General features: G+C 50.5%; 2 protein-coding genes across 7 annotated transcripts in view; one reads left to right on the forward strand and one right to left on the reverse strand.

The window, feature by feature from the left end:
- Positions 1–2,156: 2,156 nt before the first annotated feature.
- Positions 2,157–13,685, forward strand: TCTE1 (t-complex-associated-testis-expressed 1). 2 transcript variants are annotated; one of them, XM_069009851.1, is made up of 5 exons: positions 2,157–2,272; positions 6,302–6,560; positions 9,020–9,588; positions 10,661–11,110; positions 13,000–13,685. In XM_069009851.1, the coding sequence occupies exons 2-5, from the start codon at positions 6,377–6,379 to the stop codon at positions 13,198–13,200; spliced, it is 1,404 nt and encodes a 467-aa protein (XP_068865952.1). In that variant the 5' UTR covers positions 2,157–2,272; positions 6,302–6,376; the 3' UTR covers positions 13,201–13,685. The 2 variants fall into 2 exon arrangements, with proteins under 2 accessions (XP_068865952.1, XP_068865953.1); XM_069009852.1 differs by lacking the exon at positions 13,000–13,685 and adding an exon at positions 11,732–12,250.
- The window catches only part of TMEM151B (transmembrane protein 151B), a 28,728-nt gene continuing 14,488 nt past the window's right edge, over positions 5,355–19,594 (reverse strand). For 4 of the 5 annotated variants that reach the window (XR_011149788.1, XR_011149790.1, XR_011149789.1 and 1 more), the window contains one exon: positions 14,211–19,399. The gene's annotated coding sequence lies outside the window, so the exon portion shown is untranslated. Of the gene's footprint in view, positions 5,423–14,210; positions 19,400–19,594 lie in introns of those variants that run through there. The other variant, XR_011149791.1, reaches the window with a different exon arrangement.

Below are 19,594 nucleotides of genomic sequence, written 5' to 3' on the forward strand. Positions count from 1 at the left end.
TTGTTGTGATATGAGGTTTGACTGTTGTTACACTGTCCTCCGACTCCAGGCAAAGCTGGCAGAGCTGATAATGCACAACACCATCACAGGTGCTCTCTGGGGGAAATGTGAGACCTGGCAGCTGGAGGGATACAGAGGGCACCTGGGGTCTGCTGGTAGGACATTGCTTTAGTCACTAGGGCCAGGAAGCAGCACCTTCCCTCATCCCCACTCTCAGATGTCAGCAGTGGGGATGGGAATGGATGCAGTGTTTTACACTGCATCCCTACTCCACAGCATTTAAGGAGCACCTGCCACTGCACACCCTACTGGGAACAGCACTGATGTCTACACTCCTTTTGACAACAGACTATAAGATTGGGCACTGTTGTCTCTGGGAATCAATGACTGGGCAGACTCCATGGGACCATGAAGTCTCCAAAACATGCCATTTGCATTATATTAGCTGTGAGGTGGGCTAAAAACCTCAGTGTTGATGGTTTGCTGAAGGCTCAGCTCAGAAATTGATCATTGTTATGCAGGCAACTCAGGGGGGCTATTTCTCTGGATCTGGCTTGGCTATCTCCTTTGCAGTTCAGGAGTCTGGCCAAATGTGTACATGGAAATCACTGCAAGAGAAAATATCTCTGGTTTTATGTTGTTCTCATTTCTGCTTTTCAAGGTCTCAAAAGCCCTGGAGATGTGTTTCCAGGAGTAACATGGCCAGTGTGAGGCCAGCATTTGTGAAGGGTTTTACAAGGCTTCTGACACCCCCACTGTGTTCAACACCAGCTTGACTCACAGGTGGTGTCACTGTCTTCTGGGGAACTGAGTGACAGAATCAGGCCACACCTAGAAAAAGAAGTACATTGCTGCCAAGGTCTAACTTCCCATCTTTGAAACTCACAAAGGAAGCCTCAGAGTCTTGATCCTTTTTGTTTTCAATCTGTGCCTCTTTGCATTTACTGTTTTGTTGCTGAGCCTTTTGGGTGATCTGGGATCATGTTTTTAACATCTTCTTCATGACCAGGAGGTAAATTTTATATGAAAGTCAGCACAGCTTCCTAAAACTGCCAGCTATTATGGGACTTGCAGGACTATCATGAGAGCTGGCACCAGTGTTATGTATGCTCCCACAGGGCACAGGCTGGCTGCACTCCTCTTGTGCCCGCTGAGTGCATCAGCATTCCAAAGTAAAAGAAAGACACGTTTCAGGCTGGCAAATACTGCAATGTTTAGATATGGGAAAGAGGAGATGCATGTTTTCATCCCTTTGTTTACTCTTTATATTCCACAGCACACTATGTACCTTGATGAAGGTTCTGGTCATTCCCCACCTCTGTAGAGGATGCTCAATGGCAGAATGAAAAAAAAGAATAGGTCAAGGAGAAGAGACAAACATGCAGCAGATGGACCAAGATCTTCTTGCCATCAGTGGAGTTCTCAGATTTGCTTTCCTCCCCCACAGACCTGCCTATGATGTCATTCTGCCACAAAATATGAGGCCTTGAAGCAAGCCCATTTCAGGCACAGACAGCATACCTTTAGCAATACACACATGCAAGGAAACAGGTATCTCGAGGACAGCAATGTATTCACCCTTTGAACACTGCCTAGTACCGAGCCATTCACAATGCATACCTTGCCCCATTCTTTCCATGATGCCATGGTGCCACAGAAGCTGCTGTTGCTCCAGGAGCGTCCGGGACGTCGGCAAGTGCCCCCCACCCCGCCCAGCACTCGTGGAGCGTGGTGGTGAGCTCACACATCTCCTCCGTGCTGGAAGAGGGAGCCCCTACTCACCACGGCACTAACTCTCAGCAGCTGCAGCGGGGCGTGGGGACGGGCTGCGCCATCCCAAATCCCGTCCCTCTGCCTTCCTGCTGGTTCTTGCCGCCCCGCAAGCCCTGGCACTGGGCAGGCCGTGTGGCGACGGGCAGGCCGTGTGGCGGCGGTCGCGGAGCACCGCGCTCTGTGCGGGCTTGGCCCGGACCCGACCGCGAGCCCGGAGCGGGCCCCGCTCGCCACGAGCCCGGCCGGGGGTCGCACCCCGCGGAGCCCCGCCCCGGCAACGGCCGCGTCCGTGGAGACAGCGGCGGTGGCGAGCGCGGAGGCCGGGCTGGCCCTGGTCCCGTTCCCTGCCCCGCAGCAGCAGGACAGAGCCGGCAGCCGAGTCCCCAGGCCCAGGGGTCGGGAGGGACCCTCGCGTTTGACGCCCCGGTGCTCTCGCCGTGTTGCCGGGGCTGGGGGCACCCAGTGCCGGTGGCCGGGCTCTTCCCCCGGCAGTTCGCAGGTCTGATTCGTAACGAAGCGGCCGCGCTAAGGGGTTTTCTTCCCTCTCGGAGTCTCTGGGGAAGAGCTTGGCTGGCAGGGGGGAGCGCAGGGCCCGCATCCCATGGAGCTGGGCTGGGGGGCTGGCGGGGCCCGCGGCGTTCAGCAGCATCCAGGCGTTCTCCGCGGCCGGGGCGGTGGGCAGGGCTCAGGTCCGAAAGGGCTTTCGTTTTTCTGACATCCCACTGGGGCAGTGGCTCTTCCCAGATCATGCTGACAGAGATTGATCCAGGACCAGTTTTGGCCCTTCACACTGCCTGGATCACAGCAGTGACATTAACCAAATTCCCAAATGGCCAGCTGGCCTCACTCTGCCCAGTCTCCCATTACAGACAAATTTCATTATATCTGAAGGTAAATAGATTCCTCATTTGGTACTTTTTTTTTTTTTTTTTTTTTTTTTAACTCACTTAAAGCTCATTGCAGTGTCTCAACCCCTGGATTAGCCTGCAACATGGTGTCCTAATGCACACTTAGCATTAGGCTTTGGAAGTGCCACAGAGCATGGCAAGTCCCCACAGGTGTCAGTGGGATCAGTGGTGTTAGCCAGACTCAGGCTGGCTTGCCTGGACTACAGGTAACAGCACAAAGGTCAGCACACCTGCAGAACAACTGGCCTTTTCAGGGTGCTGCTGCAGTGGCATAAGAGCTTCCTCAATTAATGGGCAGATGGAGCTTCAGTGCAAATGCAATCTTGGCTGGGGCATAACCACCCTCAGAAATAATTTATCCTGCTCTTACAAACTCTCCAGTAAACACAGTGTTTACAGTTGTTCCATTTATTGGATCTCTGTAATGCTGGTAGGAGCATCAGCCAAAGGTCACCAGTTTCCATGCAGCTCTTCTTTTTTGGTCTCTCTGGGATTTGGTGTGAATGAAAAGAGCAAAAATCTTTCAGTTTCAGATCAAAACAGGTTCAGCTGAAGAAGGTTTGTTAGGCATGTTAGTAGCAGCATAATTTGATTGTGTCAGTAGGTTTCTGTCAGTTCCTCCTGGGGAAAGGAAGTGTGATTTCCTTTATTTTTTTAAGAAGTTCTAGCATTATTTACTTTTCAGTCTGATCTGGGTGTTAAATGACAAAACCTGGGAATTTACTACATGGTTCCATTCATTGTATATCATCTAATAAAGCCTTTTTAGGATAGGTGACTGATAGAGTGGGTGGGAAGGAGCGTGCATTAACGCTGTTGGCTTGGTTTATTGATAGTGAATTACAGTGCTTCCCGGTGTTTAAATACGTGCTTAGCAAACCTGGCTCTGGAAACTGGCTTGGTTTGTCAACTCTGGGTGGGGGAGACTCCTGCAGCCAAGGCAGAGAGGGTGTGCAGTGAAGGAGGCCCTTCCACTGGTGGTGAGGGCACCTGGCAGGTGTGTTCACCATGCTGGCGTGGTGGGAATGGATGTACTGGGAGCAGTGGCTCAGTGTCAGACCTGGCACCACAGGCATGGGGTTGATCTGGATGCTTTGCAGCCTTGTTCCTGTTGGCCTTATAGTGAATGACAAGTAGGGATGGTGGAGTCAGCTGAGCTGGCTTGTTCTGGGGTTCAGATCAAGGGAAAGCTTCTCAGCAGCCTGGACAGCTCTGCCTCAGGGCAGCTGTGTCTCCTGCCTTGACTCTTGGAGCCCATTCAGCAGCCCTGCATGTGCCATGGGTTACCTACCCTCTGAAAATCAACCTGCCTTCAGTAAACAGGCAATCAGATCATCTGCTGGAACAGACAGGGAATAATCCTAGGCCACCAATGCTGCACTGGCTCTCCCCAACAGCTGGCCTTTAGTGATTGTTTCCAAAAGGTCAGGAAAGCCATCAGAAGCTCCAATTAGCTGTGATTGGCCTGGGGGACAAAATGATACAGATGCTTTTTGAATAGGACAGAGGACTGAGCAAGGAGAAAACAATTTTCCCAGTCACTTCTATTAATGCCACCTCACTGCCTTCTAGCTGTGCTTTGCCCTTCCACTGAAGTCCATCAAGCACCAGGAGCTGGTTTTCAGCTCTGTTAATGTGCTGTGGAGAATCAGGCCTCTTCTCTTCCCCCTGAAAGGTGGCCCATCATCATAGTACCTTCCTTAGGGCATGAGTAGCTTTGCAGGGAAATGACTCCCAGTCTATCCTCACAGCTGCCTATCACTCATTCCTTCTCCTTCCACATCCACCCTTCTTCAGATCAGCCTCCCTTTTTCTACAGCCTTTACCTTTGTCATCTGTACACCACTGCCTCCCAGGAAATACAGCTTCCCTGCCCTTGGCACCCTTCCTCCTCCTGCTCTAGGCCAGAGAATGCCCTGCCACTGCCATCTCCACCCCTTCCTGATTGTCACTCTCAGGCCTGCCTCAAGTGCATTTGAAGAAGCCTTTGCTGCCATATTTGCAGCATGAATCATTTGCTCCTCTCCTCTAGACCTCAGCATTTCACAGATCTCTCTTCCCTCTTTTGCAGGCCCTTCCTCAGATGCCTTTTGGAGGGGGAAGGAGCAGAGGGAGTAACACTAGCAAAGCCAGCTCCAAAGCTTTCAGGGTGAGAGAGGGCAGGGCTGACAGAAGCTGGGAAGGCAGAGGTGAAGGGAGCAACCTTGTGCAGGGGAAGGAAGGACTAAGATGGTTCATCTAGGGACCACTCTGTGGGTCACATCCCTCACAAAGGAGCTGGTTGGGATCAAACCACACTTCAGGAAGGTTGAGGGATATGGTGGCCAAAGATACTACATGGCAGTTATCCTTCCACAGGATCCTTTGACCCTATGGTGGTGCAAGGCCACCACTGCCCTGAGGAATCCTCTTGGTCTTTCAGGAAGGTATTCTCACCTCTGACATTGCCATCCACCTCTATCTCATGATTCTTTTAGGTCTCCTACAGGCTGTAACTGCCCAGCCCTGTGCTGCAGCCCTGTTAAATCCAGTTAGCCCCAGTAAGGATCAGCGTGGGTCTGTATGCCCTGGGGGATGCTCACCAGACCTAAATGCTCTTGTGGAACCCAGAACTCACGTGGATGATTCCTTCCTGGTGTCTTTTCTGCCTCTTTCAGACTGGCTGGTTAGAGAACCATTAGGACTTCCAGGCAATAACCACACATGTGGGATTCTGATGTCTGAGAGTGCAGGCCTTGAGGCTGTAATAGGAAACAGCAAATGGAAAACTTTGGTCTGGGAAAGCTCTGCAAAGTTAATAGGACCAGGCATCCTTCCTTCTGCTCCGGGCTTTTAGCTCATATCTGCTTAGGATCAGTGTGGTCTGAACAAGTCTGACCCATCTCATCAGTTAATGGATATTTGGAAGGAGTTCAGCTGGAGAATAATGAAGAAAGCAGGAAAAGAATACACTTATAATGTATTCACCTGTAAAGCATCTGTCTTTAGAGAGTCATCAGAACAGGCATACTGGATCAAAGCAGGGGATAGCTGGCCCAAACACCCATGTCTGACAATGGCTAGAAACAGACACCTAGAGAAGAGTAGAAAAGCAATGCAAGTGTGTGTTCTTTCCTCCAGCACTCTCCCCACCTCCAGCTGTGTTCAGCTGCTCACTCTGAGCCACATGACGTTGGTGCATTTCATCCTTCTCAAAGGGTTTCTCTTGCATGGACTTTTCCTAGAGTCTGCACAGACTCCTAGCATCCACAACATCCTGTGGCAAGGAATTCCCCAGTTCAGCTGCAGCCTGTATGAAGAACCCTTTGCTTTACACCCAGCTCCTGCCATCTTCCCCTATTACTTTTATTGGAAAGACAGTAAACAATCAATTCCCGTCCATCATCTTCAACAGCACTCTGAATTAGCACCACGTTATTATCTCCTTATTGCATGTGGTGCCTAGAGACCTCTTTGCACAGGGCAGGGTATAAAGATGAGGCTGAGTAATAGTTGTTTGGCTGCAGTGCTTCCAGCCCAAAGCAGGAGGCAGGCAAAGGTCAAGTGCGTTACAGGACAGCAGTGTGAGCTGACCATTCTTATTGCTGGCTTCTTTCTAAAGCTGTCTTTTTCTTTTGCAGGCAGACACGTGGTGGTGACTCTCTCAAGGAATTTTCCCCTCGCTTCTCCTGAAGGACAACTACGTCCTGAGCAGGATGCAGCAGCCAGCAGCTGGTGACAAGAGCACAGCCATTCCCCCATCATGTCCACCTCAGGCCAACCTCGCTGATGGCTCATTCTACACACGCCGCTGCATCACTGAGGATCCCAGCTGGTCCCTGGTCACTGTCCCCCACCTCACTGAGCTCTGCATCCAGCACATTGTTCACAATTTCGAAAGTAAGTGGGAGCACATTTACTCTAGGACACATGGAGAGAGAGGGTCAGTCCCAGAGAGCAGAGGGTCAACAAGGCAGGCAGATGCATCTGAAAGGCAGAGTGTGGCACCCAACCCTGCCAAAGGAACAGATGGGGAGAAATATCCCCTTGGGCAGCCAGTTAAACAAACTGTTTAGTTGCTAAGTATGTACTTGTACATTCCAGCGATGGCTGTAGTCCTCTGGGCTGCTGTCCAGGATGGGACTCTGTCCTGACCTTGTTCTATCACATCTTCTTCCATCCATGCTCTTTTGGACTCACCTCAACCATGACTGGGGCTGTGGAGTTGCTGTTTCCTGCTCTTGACTCATATATACATTAAGGCAGTGCTCGAGGATGGAGCCCTGTACTGAGTGCTGTACAAAGAGATGGAGAATTGCTCCCTGCCCAGAGGAGCTATCATCTCAGTATTGTACTCACAGGCTCAGCCCTCCTCCATGGCTTTTGGTGGTGATGTGACAAGTTATATCCTCAGGCAGGGAATGTGCTTTTGAAGCAGGTGGACTGATGAAACACAGCAAAACAAAAGAAGCATATCTCATCTGAGAACTGACTGGGAGGGGGGAAAAAGGGCCTACCTGTCTTTTTGGCTGACTCAGTGAAGTGACAGCAAAGACCAAAGTTAGTTTTAAGGCAATGTCCACACTGGGACTGTAAGACAGTACAGAGGAGCTCAGTGCTGCCTTATGCCAGGAGCTGATGGTACTTGAGGGTCTGTGTGGAGGGCTGGGAGCCCTTGGCACAAGAGCCCTCTGCTCTCCCTTGGAGAAGAGAGGTCTGAGGGCAAGATGATCTTCCCCAGAGATAAGCAACCTTCCTCTGGGTCATGGCAAGAAAGTGAACCATCCCCAGCATGCCTTGTTTCTATATGGTGATAGCCTGAACCCAGTTGATTAGTTGGTTTCTACCCCGCCCCCTGCCTACCCCATATAACCGCTGCCCCCTAGCCCTGATGTGGGGAGCCTTGTCCCTAGCCACCCCTTCACAGAGACTGCTGGACAATAAAGGCTACCTCTGGGGAACTGCTGTAAAAGGCTCCTGTCTCTCTGTCCCCAAGTTCACTTCACAAAGAGCTGAATCACAAGAGCTGGAATCACTTGTAGCTGAGAAATTGCTACACTTGCTGAAATCACCTGCTGCCCAGGGAGGCCTGCCACCACTCCTGGAAGAGTTGTTCCTTGCAGGACACTCTTTCTAGGAAGGTCGTGGCACATCGGGTTGCCCATCCCCTGGTCTCCTTGGAAGCAACAGGTCTGAGCTGGGACACCCTTGCAGCCCTATCAGCCTGATCATTCAGTTTGATGCCAAATGCATGGGACCTGCATTGTGCACGCATAAAAGCAGTGTGCCCATTGTCATGGGGACCCTCGTGCTGTTACCTGAGCTGTGAGGCTGCACCTTGCCCACAGTGTGGCCTGAGGGAGCCCGAGTGAAGCTAGCCCAGCCCTGCCCATATGTGTCCCACCTCGGCTTGTGTCGTGGGACTCAGCAGAGAAGGTCACTGCAGTGTCAGCTGTAGGACACTGAAAAATAGACTCCAGGAAGAGGCTGTGGTAAAACTGTCAGTGTTCTTAGGAAGGGAATGCCACAGAAACAGAGGAAATATAAAGCTAACCCCACTTTGTGTTTCATAGTCTGGTTTCCCGTGCACAGACAGGTCTCTCCACTGATGATTTCTGTTACTCAACACAACTGCGTATACGTAACCAGATATTCATGGTGTGAGTACAAGTGGCTTTTCTCTGGCATTTCTTGTTACAAAGAACTTCCACCAGAAAAGACATCTGAGATTTAGGGCAAGCACTGGGAAAGAGACTCAGGGGAAAGAGTACCTGGGAAAACAGAACTTTTATTTAAACAAGGGGGACCTAAAAGCTAGGAGTATGCCTCAGCAAAAAGGAACAGGAATCAATTTGAGTTGAGACCAATGCTTTAGTTAAGATAAATAGGCACAAGGACCTGCATGCAAAGCACACAGTTGTTTTCAAATACTGTTCTTCAATATGCTTAGAAATCAAAAGGGAGAAAGTTCAGCAAATGGCAGGCCAAGCTCTCCCATCTCTGTAAGGCTGAATTAGTTCTCTTGGGAGCAGAATTCCTGCTCTGAATACAAACTGCATTCAAACTAAGTTTAAATAGGGAGCGCAGTTTCTGGCGCAGTTCCCAAATATTATGAGAGTAAACCCAATTACGCTGATGTTTCATTGTAAAAGTTAGAAATCGTATACGGAGATGAACAAATGAATCCTACATGTCTTCTGCCAGCTTAGCTCTGTGCTCCAGCCTCTGGCAGCCGAGAAGAGAGCCAGTATCAACAGAGGGGAGGGCATGGGCACACAGCTGGGGGCCTGGGCAGAACCACAGTGCCAGCAATTGTTCCTACGCCCAGACTAACCTCTCATTCTTTTTATCCCTTCCAGAGAACCCTATTTTGAACTATCTTCTGCCTGAGCACCAAAGGAAGGTGGTGGACAGGCTCTCCACCAGCCTTCCACTCACTGTGACTGCCAACATAGTAAGCCATGAAGACTACTGGAAGAGGTGCTGTATCGAGCGCTGGCAAGTGTGTGACGTCTCCAACTATGGAGACAGCTGGAAACGGATGTTCTTTGAACGTCACCTGGAGAACATTCTGAAGTTTTTCATCCCCAGCACCACGGACCCCAAAAAGGTCCTAGAGCTCGTCCCGCTCTGCAAAGGCTATGTGCGGAAACTGGAGGTTGATCAGTTCCTGCCACCTGTGTGGGTGGATGAAAAGGAGGAGAGCAATGACCTCGCTGACACAGAGGAGGATGCTAACTTTAATGAGGCCTACACGCATCACTACGACCTGAAAGATCTCATTACTGCTCTCCCTCACCTTGAAGAGCTTCATCTCACTTATGGTGTGAAGAGCTGTGGCATGAACTTTGAGTGGAGCCTCTTTAACTTCACTGAGCAGGACTGCTTCAGCTTGGCTGCTGCCGTGAAGATGTGCCATAACTTGAAAGTAATATACTCCAAACTGAACCTAACTCCCTCAGCTAGATCTTCAAATTGCCTGTGCATAGAAATACAGGGACCAGTTTTGCTCGCTGGTAACACCCTTCCTTTTGCAAGTTACAGAGTCTGTCAGAGTGCAGAGATGTCAACCTGCTGGCCTGGTGCTGAGTATCTTGTTCTGCCATGTCCTTGTTAGAACAGGTTGTCAGAGGATCAGTGAGAAAAATACTTACTCCCACAAAACTTGTTGCTTGTAGTGTAAGGGACAGCAGCACTCCACTGCGCTAACTCCTCATGTAGTTCTGGGAGGGAGGAGAGGAAAAGTCCAGAGGGAGCCTTTCATAAGGAGTTTTTGGTAGTTTTGCTCAGTAAATACATGTCAGCCTCTCCCAGAGAAGGAAAGACCCCCAAGAAGAGCATGGGGAAACACTTACACTTACCTTAGAGCAATGAGGGATTTTCCTCCTAAGCACTAACAATATCTTCAGCTCTGTGGGAACTGCAGTGCAGATACTCAGCCCCTCCAAAACAGCAACGGGCATTGCTATCCAGAGTGGAGCCAGAGTGAGCTGCATGTACTCCCCACAGATCAGCAGGCTTTGGGATATATGTCTTCACGGCTTCCAGAAGAGAAATTACCTCTCTTGTGACTATTAAGATGCCCTGGCCACACAGGACATTGCACTGTGGTTACCACTGGTGCACATGTTCATTCAGACAGGTTTGACTGTGAACTGGAGTGGGTTCTGCTGCTAGTTGCTGCAGGCATTTAGACAGCTTTATCTTGCTTTAATTTAGTCCCCAGTTAGATATCTTGTGCAGTCAGAGGAGGGGAACAGGCATTTCCAGGAGATAAATCCTTTTTTCCTAGAATAGGCATGGGACATCAGTGGCATGCCCTGCTTGCTGGAAGTAGCTGCCTACTAGGAAAGCAACTACTTGAGCCTGCTAGCTAAAGGTGTCTGAAGTGAAGGGAGATGAATCCTGTCTGGTGGACCATAGGTTTAGCTCCCTGAGGGTCTTGTACAAAGCTCAGTCCAAAGCAAGTGCTTTAGTGACCCTGGGTTTTATGCCCACAGGTTTTCAAGCTGACACAAAGCAAAGTGGATGATGACAAGATCAAGCTCCTGGCCCGTAACTTGCTGGATCATCCTTGCCTGTTGGAGCTGGACTTGTCCCACAATCTCATCAGGGACAACGGGGCACAAGCTCTTGGCAAGCTGATCAGCCACAGCAGATTAGAAACCCTCAATCTGTGTAACAACCAGATCTGTCACCTGGGGGCTCAGGGTCTTGCTCAAGGCCTGGCTGAGAGCTCCTCCCTGACCTCCCTGAATCTGCGTCTCAATTTCGTGGAGGACAGAGGCGGGGAGGCGATTGGCCGTGCCCTGCTGACCAACACCAGCCTGAAGTCCCTCCATCTGGGAAGTAATAACCTGTCAGAGCCAACCACTGCAGTGTTCTCCCAGGTCCTGGCTCAGAACACCACTCTGACAAGCATCAACTTCTCATGCAACCACCTGGGGCTGGTAAGAGAAGCCTCTTCTCCCTCCCTCTGTGAGCCTGCGTGGTGGCCTTGCAAAGCAGATGCTGAGCCTGTCTCAAAGCCACAGAGGCAAATGCATCCCTCACTTTGCATTCTTGCTAGGATAACAATCAGTTGTGAGCAGGGAAGAGACTAGCAGATGTGAGGAAGGAGAGACATCTTCTGTGCATGAACATGCATTTACCTCACTTGTTACATCTAGCTCTGTTCATAGGGCTGAATCTGTCTTTAGGCTTTGGGCTTTTGGGCAGAGAGGGGTTTTCCCCCCAGGAAACTGAAAACCAGGAAGCATGTCTGGGAAGAATCACAGACGCTTCGCACATGTGAGCGTAGCTAATGATAGGCGGCATGAGATAAGGGTCTCATGCATATCCTCTGTGCTTTGGATCTGCTGTGCCATCTGTCACTCAGCAGCACACAGATAGTGTCACCCTTCCCAGAATTTCTCCTGTCCATCACACACTCAGAGGAGACTGTTAGAAAATTGGCTTGGTTGTTGAGCTTCTCTAACTCACCCTGAGGCCCTGGAGCGGTGCGGTGGGTCAGGGGTGTCGTGTCTGTGTGCTTGTAAGTGGCTCCTAAAACACAGGCTTACATTTTCTAGACAGAAGAGCATCCACAGATCTTACTACATCCCTAAGAGCTGCAGTATGCAATATGCCCACAAACCAGACCGCTTCTCTTCTGCTGATTAAAAAGAGCTTTAGAAATCTGAAACTAGACAGCCAAAAGCAATCATGCTGGCTTTTAAACTTTCTGCGCTGCCTCAATTATTCTCACTGTCAAATAAAGAGACAGCAAGACCAGCTGTCCCTGCTGGCAGGAAGATTGGCATCAATGTGTTTGACAAGGGTTTTAAAAGGATTTGATGGCAGAAAACCTTTTGTGAGCTCTGAGTTTTATGGTCCTGGATGTGGAAAACCATTTGAGTTTAATGATACAAGGGGGCAAAGGTTGGAAAGGATAGAAAGACTTTTGTTTAGTAAATAATAATCTCTGTGCTTAGCATCTTCCTTCTGATAAGCTCTCCTGTTACTCATTTGTGAAGTTTCATGGCAGCCCAAAAGCTGGCTGGTAGTATTATCTTCAGGAAAATTGGAGATTTTGCTAGAGATGCATTCAATTCTGACCTCCATACTCCATTAAAAAGAGACCTCTTCCCAGTCCTTTTTGCTCTGCCCTTTTTGGCAAAAGGGCTAAGAGGCAGGGTGTTGGGATGAGGGAACCATCTGGATGGAGGAGATGGGGCAGGAGATGTATTTGGTACCTGAAAGAGAATAGCAACAGTGGAAAAAAGTTAAAATTGTCACATCCCTAAATACAGTGCTTCATGGAAGGGGGGGGATATGCCTCAGAGCGAGTTGCCTCCCTAAGGCTACATCACATTTTCTGTCCCATGCAGGCTGGTCTTAAGTTACATGAGATATTCCCCTCAGGAAAGCCAATCCAGCCTGGGAAATGGCATCCAGGCAGAAAACTGCCAGTACTGGGCCTCTCACCACTGCCACGATGAGGAGCAGCCCTCTAATCCATTTGTCCCCAGCCAGCAGTAAGCTGGGGGAGCAGACTCCTCTCAGGTTATCATTGCCAGACGTGCTATTAACCAGCCTGAGCCTGAGAACTCCTGACATCATACCCAGAGGGAGTCATTAGCATGTGTCATATCACAGAGAGCTACATAAGGTTACACTCCTCCTCTGCACTTCTGTGAGCAACATTTTGGACGTGGGTGAAGGCCTTTATCCCTTTTGGCACCATCTCATGCACTTCCAACTGACAGCAGCAGAAGTTGTCCCGAGGAGGAGGGAAAAGGAGCAATACACTTCTTTTTTGGATGTCCTCCTTTAACCATCCCCTCTCATCCTTTTGCAGGATGGTGGGAAGCAGCTGCTTGAAGGGCTCGCAAACAACAAGACTTTGACCAAGCTTGATCTCCGCCACACAGAGGTGGAACAGGAGACTGGTTTCCTCATTCACCAAATTGTGTGGGCCAATCGGGAAGCAGCGAGGCTGGGATCTCTGCAGCACCCTACTGCTGAACCCCTCGGAATAAAATGCTCCAGGGAGCAATGAACTTTGGGTGTGCAGTCTTGGAAACACTTTACTTCAGGGTCTTGGTTTTATTTGTTTTTCTGAGAAACACTTAACTTGTGGCTGCCACAGCAGCCTTCCCCAGACCCCCATCATCCAACCTGGGACTTAATTGGAGACAGACATTAGATCTCAAGACACTATAGTGGCACCACAGAGCAATCTGCCCCTTAAGCCCTCTCTCTCACTGCACCCTAAATCTCACCTCCTGTGATGCTTTTATATGCTCCAGCAGCAAGCTTACTTCAGGCAACTGAATATTGTTCCACCCGTAAAGCAGCTAAGATGAAGTCTCTGCCACCTAAATGGTCTAGTCCAGACCTAACTTTAAGGTTTTGCTGAGGAGGATGTGAGAGGCACAGAGGATTGAGAGAATGTTGTTTCTAGTTCCTCAGCAGCTTTTTCTGGCTATTGCTCTGCTCAATAGTCTATTTGTATTTATAGTAAAATCTGTCTGGAGTCTGATATGGGTGGTGAACAGTAAATAGAAATAAATTCAATAAATCAAGAGGTCTCACCACCATGGTTTCCTGCTTTGGGTTGCTCTGCTTTTGATCGGTGCTAGCCTGCTTTGCAACAGGTGAATTCTTTACAATCAGATGCTTACCTTACCTAGTAGTGCTCTGTGCAAACCTGTCCAAAACAATCTCTGTTCTGCGTAACTTCAAGCTAGAGGGGTCCTTTCAGGACTGCTGGCCCACATAGCTCACAAGTTTGAAACAGTGCAGCTTCCTTGGGCTTGGAGCAAAACCAAGCAGCTTCCTTTTGCTCTACAGGCTGTGGTCACCTGAGAATGGGACAAGGCACATGCTTGACTGAGTCGGTCCTTTGACCACCCTGCTCAGGAGATAACAGGGAATTAAGCAAGTGGGTTGACTGCCATCCCCTCCTGCCCTCTGAGCAATGCAGGAGCTTCCCATGCCTCCCAGCCCTGCCCAACACCAGTGCTCACAGACCCACTGCTGGCAACCACCTCAGTGAATCATCTGAAACTTTTATTACACCGATTTGGTTTACAATCTTTGTACTTTGATATTTCCAACAAAAAAGGCAACATTGTGATATACTGTTTGTACATATATAGAGAGACAGACAGAGCTAGATCATATTGACAGAGTTGAAAAGTAAAAACTGTTTCCCAGTGTTCACAAAAGAATTTATTCACCACGTACCCGCTTCTGCCTTGCCTTGCCTGATGGATACAGACACCGACGGTGCCACTGGCCCCTGGCCAACAGGACCTTTACCTGCACCGATTCACGCCCATATAGATCAGAAAGGATGGAGTGCGAGGCTGCCCTGACAGCAAGGGCCACACAAGGGGTGCTGACAGGGCTCAGCCCCAAGCCCTCACAGGTTTGTGTAGCTCCCTTCCCAACTATTGATGGATGCTCCAGGGGCTACATCCAGAAGAATTCCTAACCAGCAGTAGCAGCTGTGAAACCTCCCTACCTGGGCATCTCCCACTACTTGTTTCCCATCCTCGAGACCGAGGTATTGAATATACTTATTTATTTTTATTTGCATTTACAAAATATTTTCACTGGATGACACACCTCAATGAAATGAGAACTCATGTTCAGAAACAGCAGAAACGACCCAGATCAGCATCAGGCTGATGAAGCAACAGCTCCAGCAGCGAGGGTGGGGGTTTAATGGGGGTGGCCTGGTCCTAGGCAAGCCTGCCTGTAGCTCCAAGGACAGGGCTGCAGCTGGTCAGCCAGTTGTGCAATGAAAGCTCATGCTTGGAGGGCAGCAATGAGATCCTGCAGCCATGCTAGCAGACACATGAGGAGGAATTGGCCACCAAAGCCAGTCAGGACAAGGGAAGGAAAGAAAACAGCTTGGGAAAACATGTCATCACCAGATAAACTGCTGACTTGCTTTCCAGGATATTCACTGCTCCTTTTCCTGCAAACAGCTGAGACTGTTAACACCACTTAAGCACCCTTCAAACCCACTCCTGGGCTGCCACACGCAGGAATGCCTGGACAGATAGCTGTTGCCCGGAGAACTCTTTGCCCTCTCTCCCATCAATCTCTTGGCCAAAAAGCAAAGTCCAAACCAAGCAGCCTGCACCACTTGCTCACACCCAAGAGCAACAGTCAACTATCTGCCAGTCTGCAAGGGTTGAAACCATTTCAAACACCACACACTCTGGCCAGACAGCAACAACAGATTGTTGGAGTGTGAACATTCCTGCTGTTGGTGCATCACTTGTCAGCTCCAGGTCCAGTTACCACAGGGTGGGCAACGGGTAACTCTGTGCTGAGTACAGGGCCAGAATGGATTCCTTAGCTCTCCCATGAGCTTTATGTCCAAGGTCCACTGGCAGGCTTTGAGGAGGGGGGGTCATTTGTGGGCCTCCGTCTAGAGGAGGTAATGAGCTTGGGCACTGCCACCACCCACCAATGCAGCATGAGCAGCACTCAGAAGAGGGACCCCAGTCAAGCTGGGAGCATCCCCACATCCATGGGTCTGTGCCAGAGAGACCGTGAGAGACGGGGTGGCTGGAAGGTAAAGAAGGGGGAATGACACAAGGGCTTGCACTCGGGCTGTGCCGGAGGGTGTCCCACTGGGCTGGAGCAGGGGCACCCGGCTGGTTCCCTCCCGCAGCAGATGGTGAGGCCGCCTTCTGCTGCTCTGAGCAGAGCGCACACGGCAGCAGGAGACAGTGGCCAGCTTCCCAAGCCTGGCGGTTTCTGCTCACAGAGACCCAGGCATCGATTCGCAAGGTGTCACACTGGCATATGTCACAAACAGGATGGCAGGTTGATTTCGAGCACCGACTGGGGGAGGAGGAGCGGGCTGCCATAACGATGAGCAGAGGCTGTGCACAGAAATGGTTGCTGTGTTCAGCCTCCCTTTGCTCGCATGGAGCTGGATTTGTCCAGGCTGAGCTGTCCCGGCCTGTTTGGTACCAGCTGGTCCTCTGCACAGTCAGCCAAGGTGCTGGTGGATGGGGTTCCACAGCACAGGGGAAAATGGGGGTCCTGTGCACTGCCTCTGGAACAGCATAACGGGGTGAGGAGGAAACAGCACGCCTCTAAAACACAGTACCAATCACTCCTGGCCTGAAACATGCCCAGACAAGTGACACAAGCTCTCCCGATCGCTGGGGACCCAGCACTGTATTCACCAGCCCTACAGCACTCGTGCCCTGTGCACAGCAGCTTCCCTCCAAACTGAATCACCAGCTAGCCCCATGTACCACCCTGCTGACAGGGCACTTTTGGCTAACCTAGATCCTTTTGTGCTTCTTCAGTTACAGTGAAGAAGGATGAAGCCTGAGCTCATGTGGCTGGGAAGACAGGAAGTGGCGCAGAGCCAAGCCCTGCATCGGCTTCCCTAGGTGGAGGGGACGGCTCAGAAATGAAGCGCTCCTCCTCCCTACAGGGTATGCCTAAAATAGCCAGGCTTGTCAGATCCCTGTCTCTGGCTGTGATGGATTAGCCTCTCCAAGGCACAAGGCAATTTATTCATTAGTGACATTTACACCTTGTGGCTGCATTACCATCGTGGTTGGTGACACGTGCTCGAGCTGTCAGTGCTGGGCTTGGAGGCGACATTGCTGCTCCAACAGTGCAGCGAGACATGGCCTGGGCACTTCAGCTTAGGAATACCTCCTGCCTGTCTCCTCAGCCAGAGCCTGCACGGACTGCTTTGAAAGCCCACTCTGTTCTGAGCTTCTCCATTAAAAGCCCTGCTCCATTTCCCCCCCACCCTCTCTCCTTGCAGCACCGTTGTTCCAGCACCGCATCCTCCTGCCCCATTTTGCCGTCTCCTATAAAAGCCACTGCCTTTGCAAAGCCTTTTACAGCTGTTCTCAACCAGCCCTCTTCTTCCCGTGTTTTGCCAAGCATTCACATGCTATTCTGCCCTCTGTCAGCTGCCCTCGGCCCCAGCAGAGAAGCACAGAGCCCATGTCTGGAGACTTCTCCAGTAGACATGCTGCTTTCACCACGATGCTCTCCCCTGTCCTGCACTGCCACAATAGCTGTCCTGTCTCTCCTCCCTGGTCTGGAGACCAGGACCACCAAAACATCAAGACCTTCTGTTTTCTCACTTCAGACAAGTGCCGTGAAATTCTCTGGGAAAGCAAAAGTGATGCCAAAGTGATGCCAGGATGTGCTGTGGTTGCTCTGCACCAAGCAAGCAGTGGGCATGCCAGGGCAGGGAGCACTGCTGGAAGGCTGTGAACAGGCAGGGTATGGTGAGGTCTGGCCACCAGCATGCCTGTGGTCATCATGCATCTGCTGGCATTTCATGGCTGGCCCATGGCAACCAGCAGGGAGGGGACCAAAATGATGTGAATGCACGGCCTCAGAGGAGTTCAGGCGAGGGGAGTGCTTTGGCTAGCACAGAGGAATGATAGTTTGCACATCGGGTTTGGGGAGAGTGAGAAGAGCTGGAAAGCATTGTCCAGGGAGCAGATCCGGCAGCTCTCCAGTTTCAGGCAGCCAGCAATGGATCAGCTTGTTCTCAAACACAGCTTGCTCCATGCTTTTATCCCTGCTCCCTGCCACTCGCTGCAGCAAATGTGACACTTCACACCATCTCTTCACAGAAACCAGGTCGGGAGTTTCCTCTCACGAGGAACAAGCAATGCTCTGTCACCCTGAAAAGCCCTTGCCCCAAGGCTGGGTGGGTGTCACCACACCAATGCCACAAACTATCACCCCTCTGCAGGGCCACAGATCCCAGCTGTGCAGGAACGCAGAACCCCACCCTGCCACATGTGGGTGGATGGCCATGTCACAGCTCCAGGGGCAGAGAAAGATTTTAAATTCCGGCCTCTGTTTCTGACCAACCTACCCCACTGCAAAGCCTAAGGGCCACCATCCTGATCTGCCTTGAGCATTCCTTCTCTACCAGCACAGCACATTACTAACAGCGATGGAAGGAGTGGAGAGTTTAAACCCACATTATCACCAAAAACCCTTTTTCTTTTTCAAGCAAGGAACAGCAATGTGAATCTCTTCTCACAGCTGTTAAGGCCTTCTAGTTGCATTTCAGTTTGAAAAAGCTGTTGGCATTTCCAAAGTGAAATCCTGTTATTTTGGGGTCTAGTTGTCACCACTGTTTGCCCAGTCAGCTGAGCAGTGCTGCTCCATCAGACACACTGCTACTTTCACTCCCCTGTGCTCAGCCCCTGGGGACAGGCTCTTCCTGGGGGCAGGTGCAGCACAAACAGAGCCCACCAGCTTCTGCCGGGGCTGAGCAGCAGGTGATGCCTGCTTTCAGCTGATCCTCCCTCTGCATCTGCTTCTGGAAATGTGCATAGTCTCAGGCTTGGGATTTCCCAAACTTTCACCCTGACTGGTTCATGGGCTGCCATCCAAAGTCTGAATTCATGTCACGGCAGCTGACGGTGCTGCTAATGGACGTTGGGACCATGGGACTGATACAAAGTACTACATCATCTCACCACATTCTAGCTAGGCTTTTTCTTTCACTAATGTGAGTAGCTAAGATCGCAGAAGCAGCTTGTGCTGATGGAGAGTGAAAGAACCTCATGTGTCTCTATGTGAAGTTGTTTTGTTCTACAAAATCCACTAAATTATAATCACAGTAGGTGATCCATCCATTCACAGAGTTCGAAGGACTGGGGAGGGTTCAGGATGGGCACCAATTTCTCACAAGCTTCATTTCCCCCAAATGAAGTTTACAAAAACCAAACAAATGAACGAACAAAATGGCCCAACAAAAAGAGTCTTCCTGGGGAATGGGGGAGGAATAAAACCCACTTAGCTTTCCAGCAGCCACTGTGCTTATTCTCAGTGCTGGATGGCCATGCTGCACATTGTAATGGGCTCCTGAAAATCTGGCAGCTTCTGGAAGAGTTGCATAGGTGGATGATATACCTTTTAGTAGAGCCTGTTTACGAGCCGCAGGAAGAGGAGCTTGTTGAACTCCACAGGGAAACTGTCCCTCCCCCAAGACAGACATGAGGTAAGGAGGGAAGGAGGAAGGGCAAGCCACGAGGCCATGGGTCTTGCAGGTTCAGTTCTGTCCTTGGGACCTCTTTTCCCTCAGAGATGGAAAGGCTACGGTCCTGTGGGAGAAGGCTCCTCTCCCAGTGCTGTGGAGCTGCTGTGGAGGTCAATTTGCTTGTTAGCTTGCTTTTGAGGGAGTCGATGAGATCACATCCATAGGCATAACGTTCCCCTTGGTGGAGCAGCTGTGATGGAGGCAGTAGAGCAGAACAATTCAACCCACTGCTTGTAGAAACTACAGATATTCAACATTCATTCGTGTTGGCTAAGTCCCAACACAAACTCTATGCATCAAAGCAACACTGTGACAGATCAATTTTTCTGGACTCAAGGATGGACCCCTCGGAGGAGCTGCTAAGCCAGCCTCACATTAGTATAGT

This window comes from Aphelocoma coerulescens, chromosome 3 (assembly GCF_041296385.1).
Source record: "Aphelocoma coerulescens isolate FSJ_1873_10779 chromosome 3, UR_Acoe_1.0, whole genome shotgun sequence".
NCBI lineage: Eukaryota > Metazoa > Chordata > Aves > Passeriformes > Corvidae > Aphelocoma > Aphelocoma coerulescens.

Excerpts from the sequence above, each read along its gene's own strand:
- TCTE1 (XM_069009851.1), top strand. The coding sequence starts at position 6,377 with ATGCAGCAGCCAGCAGCTGGTGACAAGAGCACAGCCATTCCCCCATCA. Across the intron at positions 9,589-10,660 it reads AGATGTGCCATAACTTGAAA|GTTTTCAAGCTGACACAAAG; the intron begins GTAATATACTCC and ends TTATGCCCACAG. Across the intron at positions 11,111-12,999 it reads CATGCAACCACCTGGGGCTG|GATGGTGGGAAGCAGCTGCT; the intron begins GTAAGAGAAGCC and ends ATCCTTTTGCAG.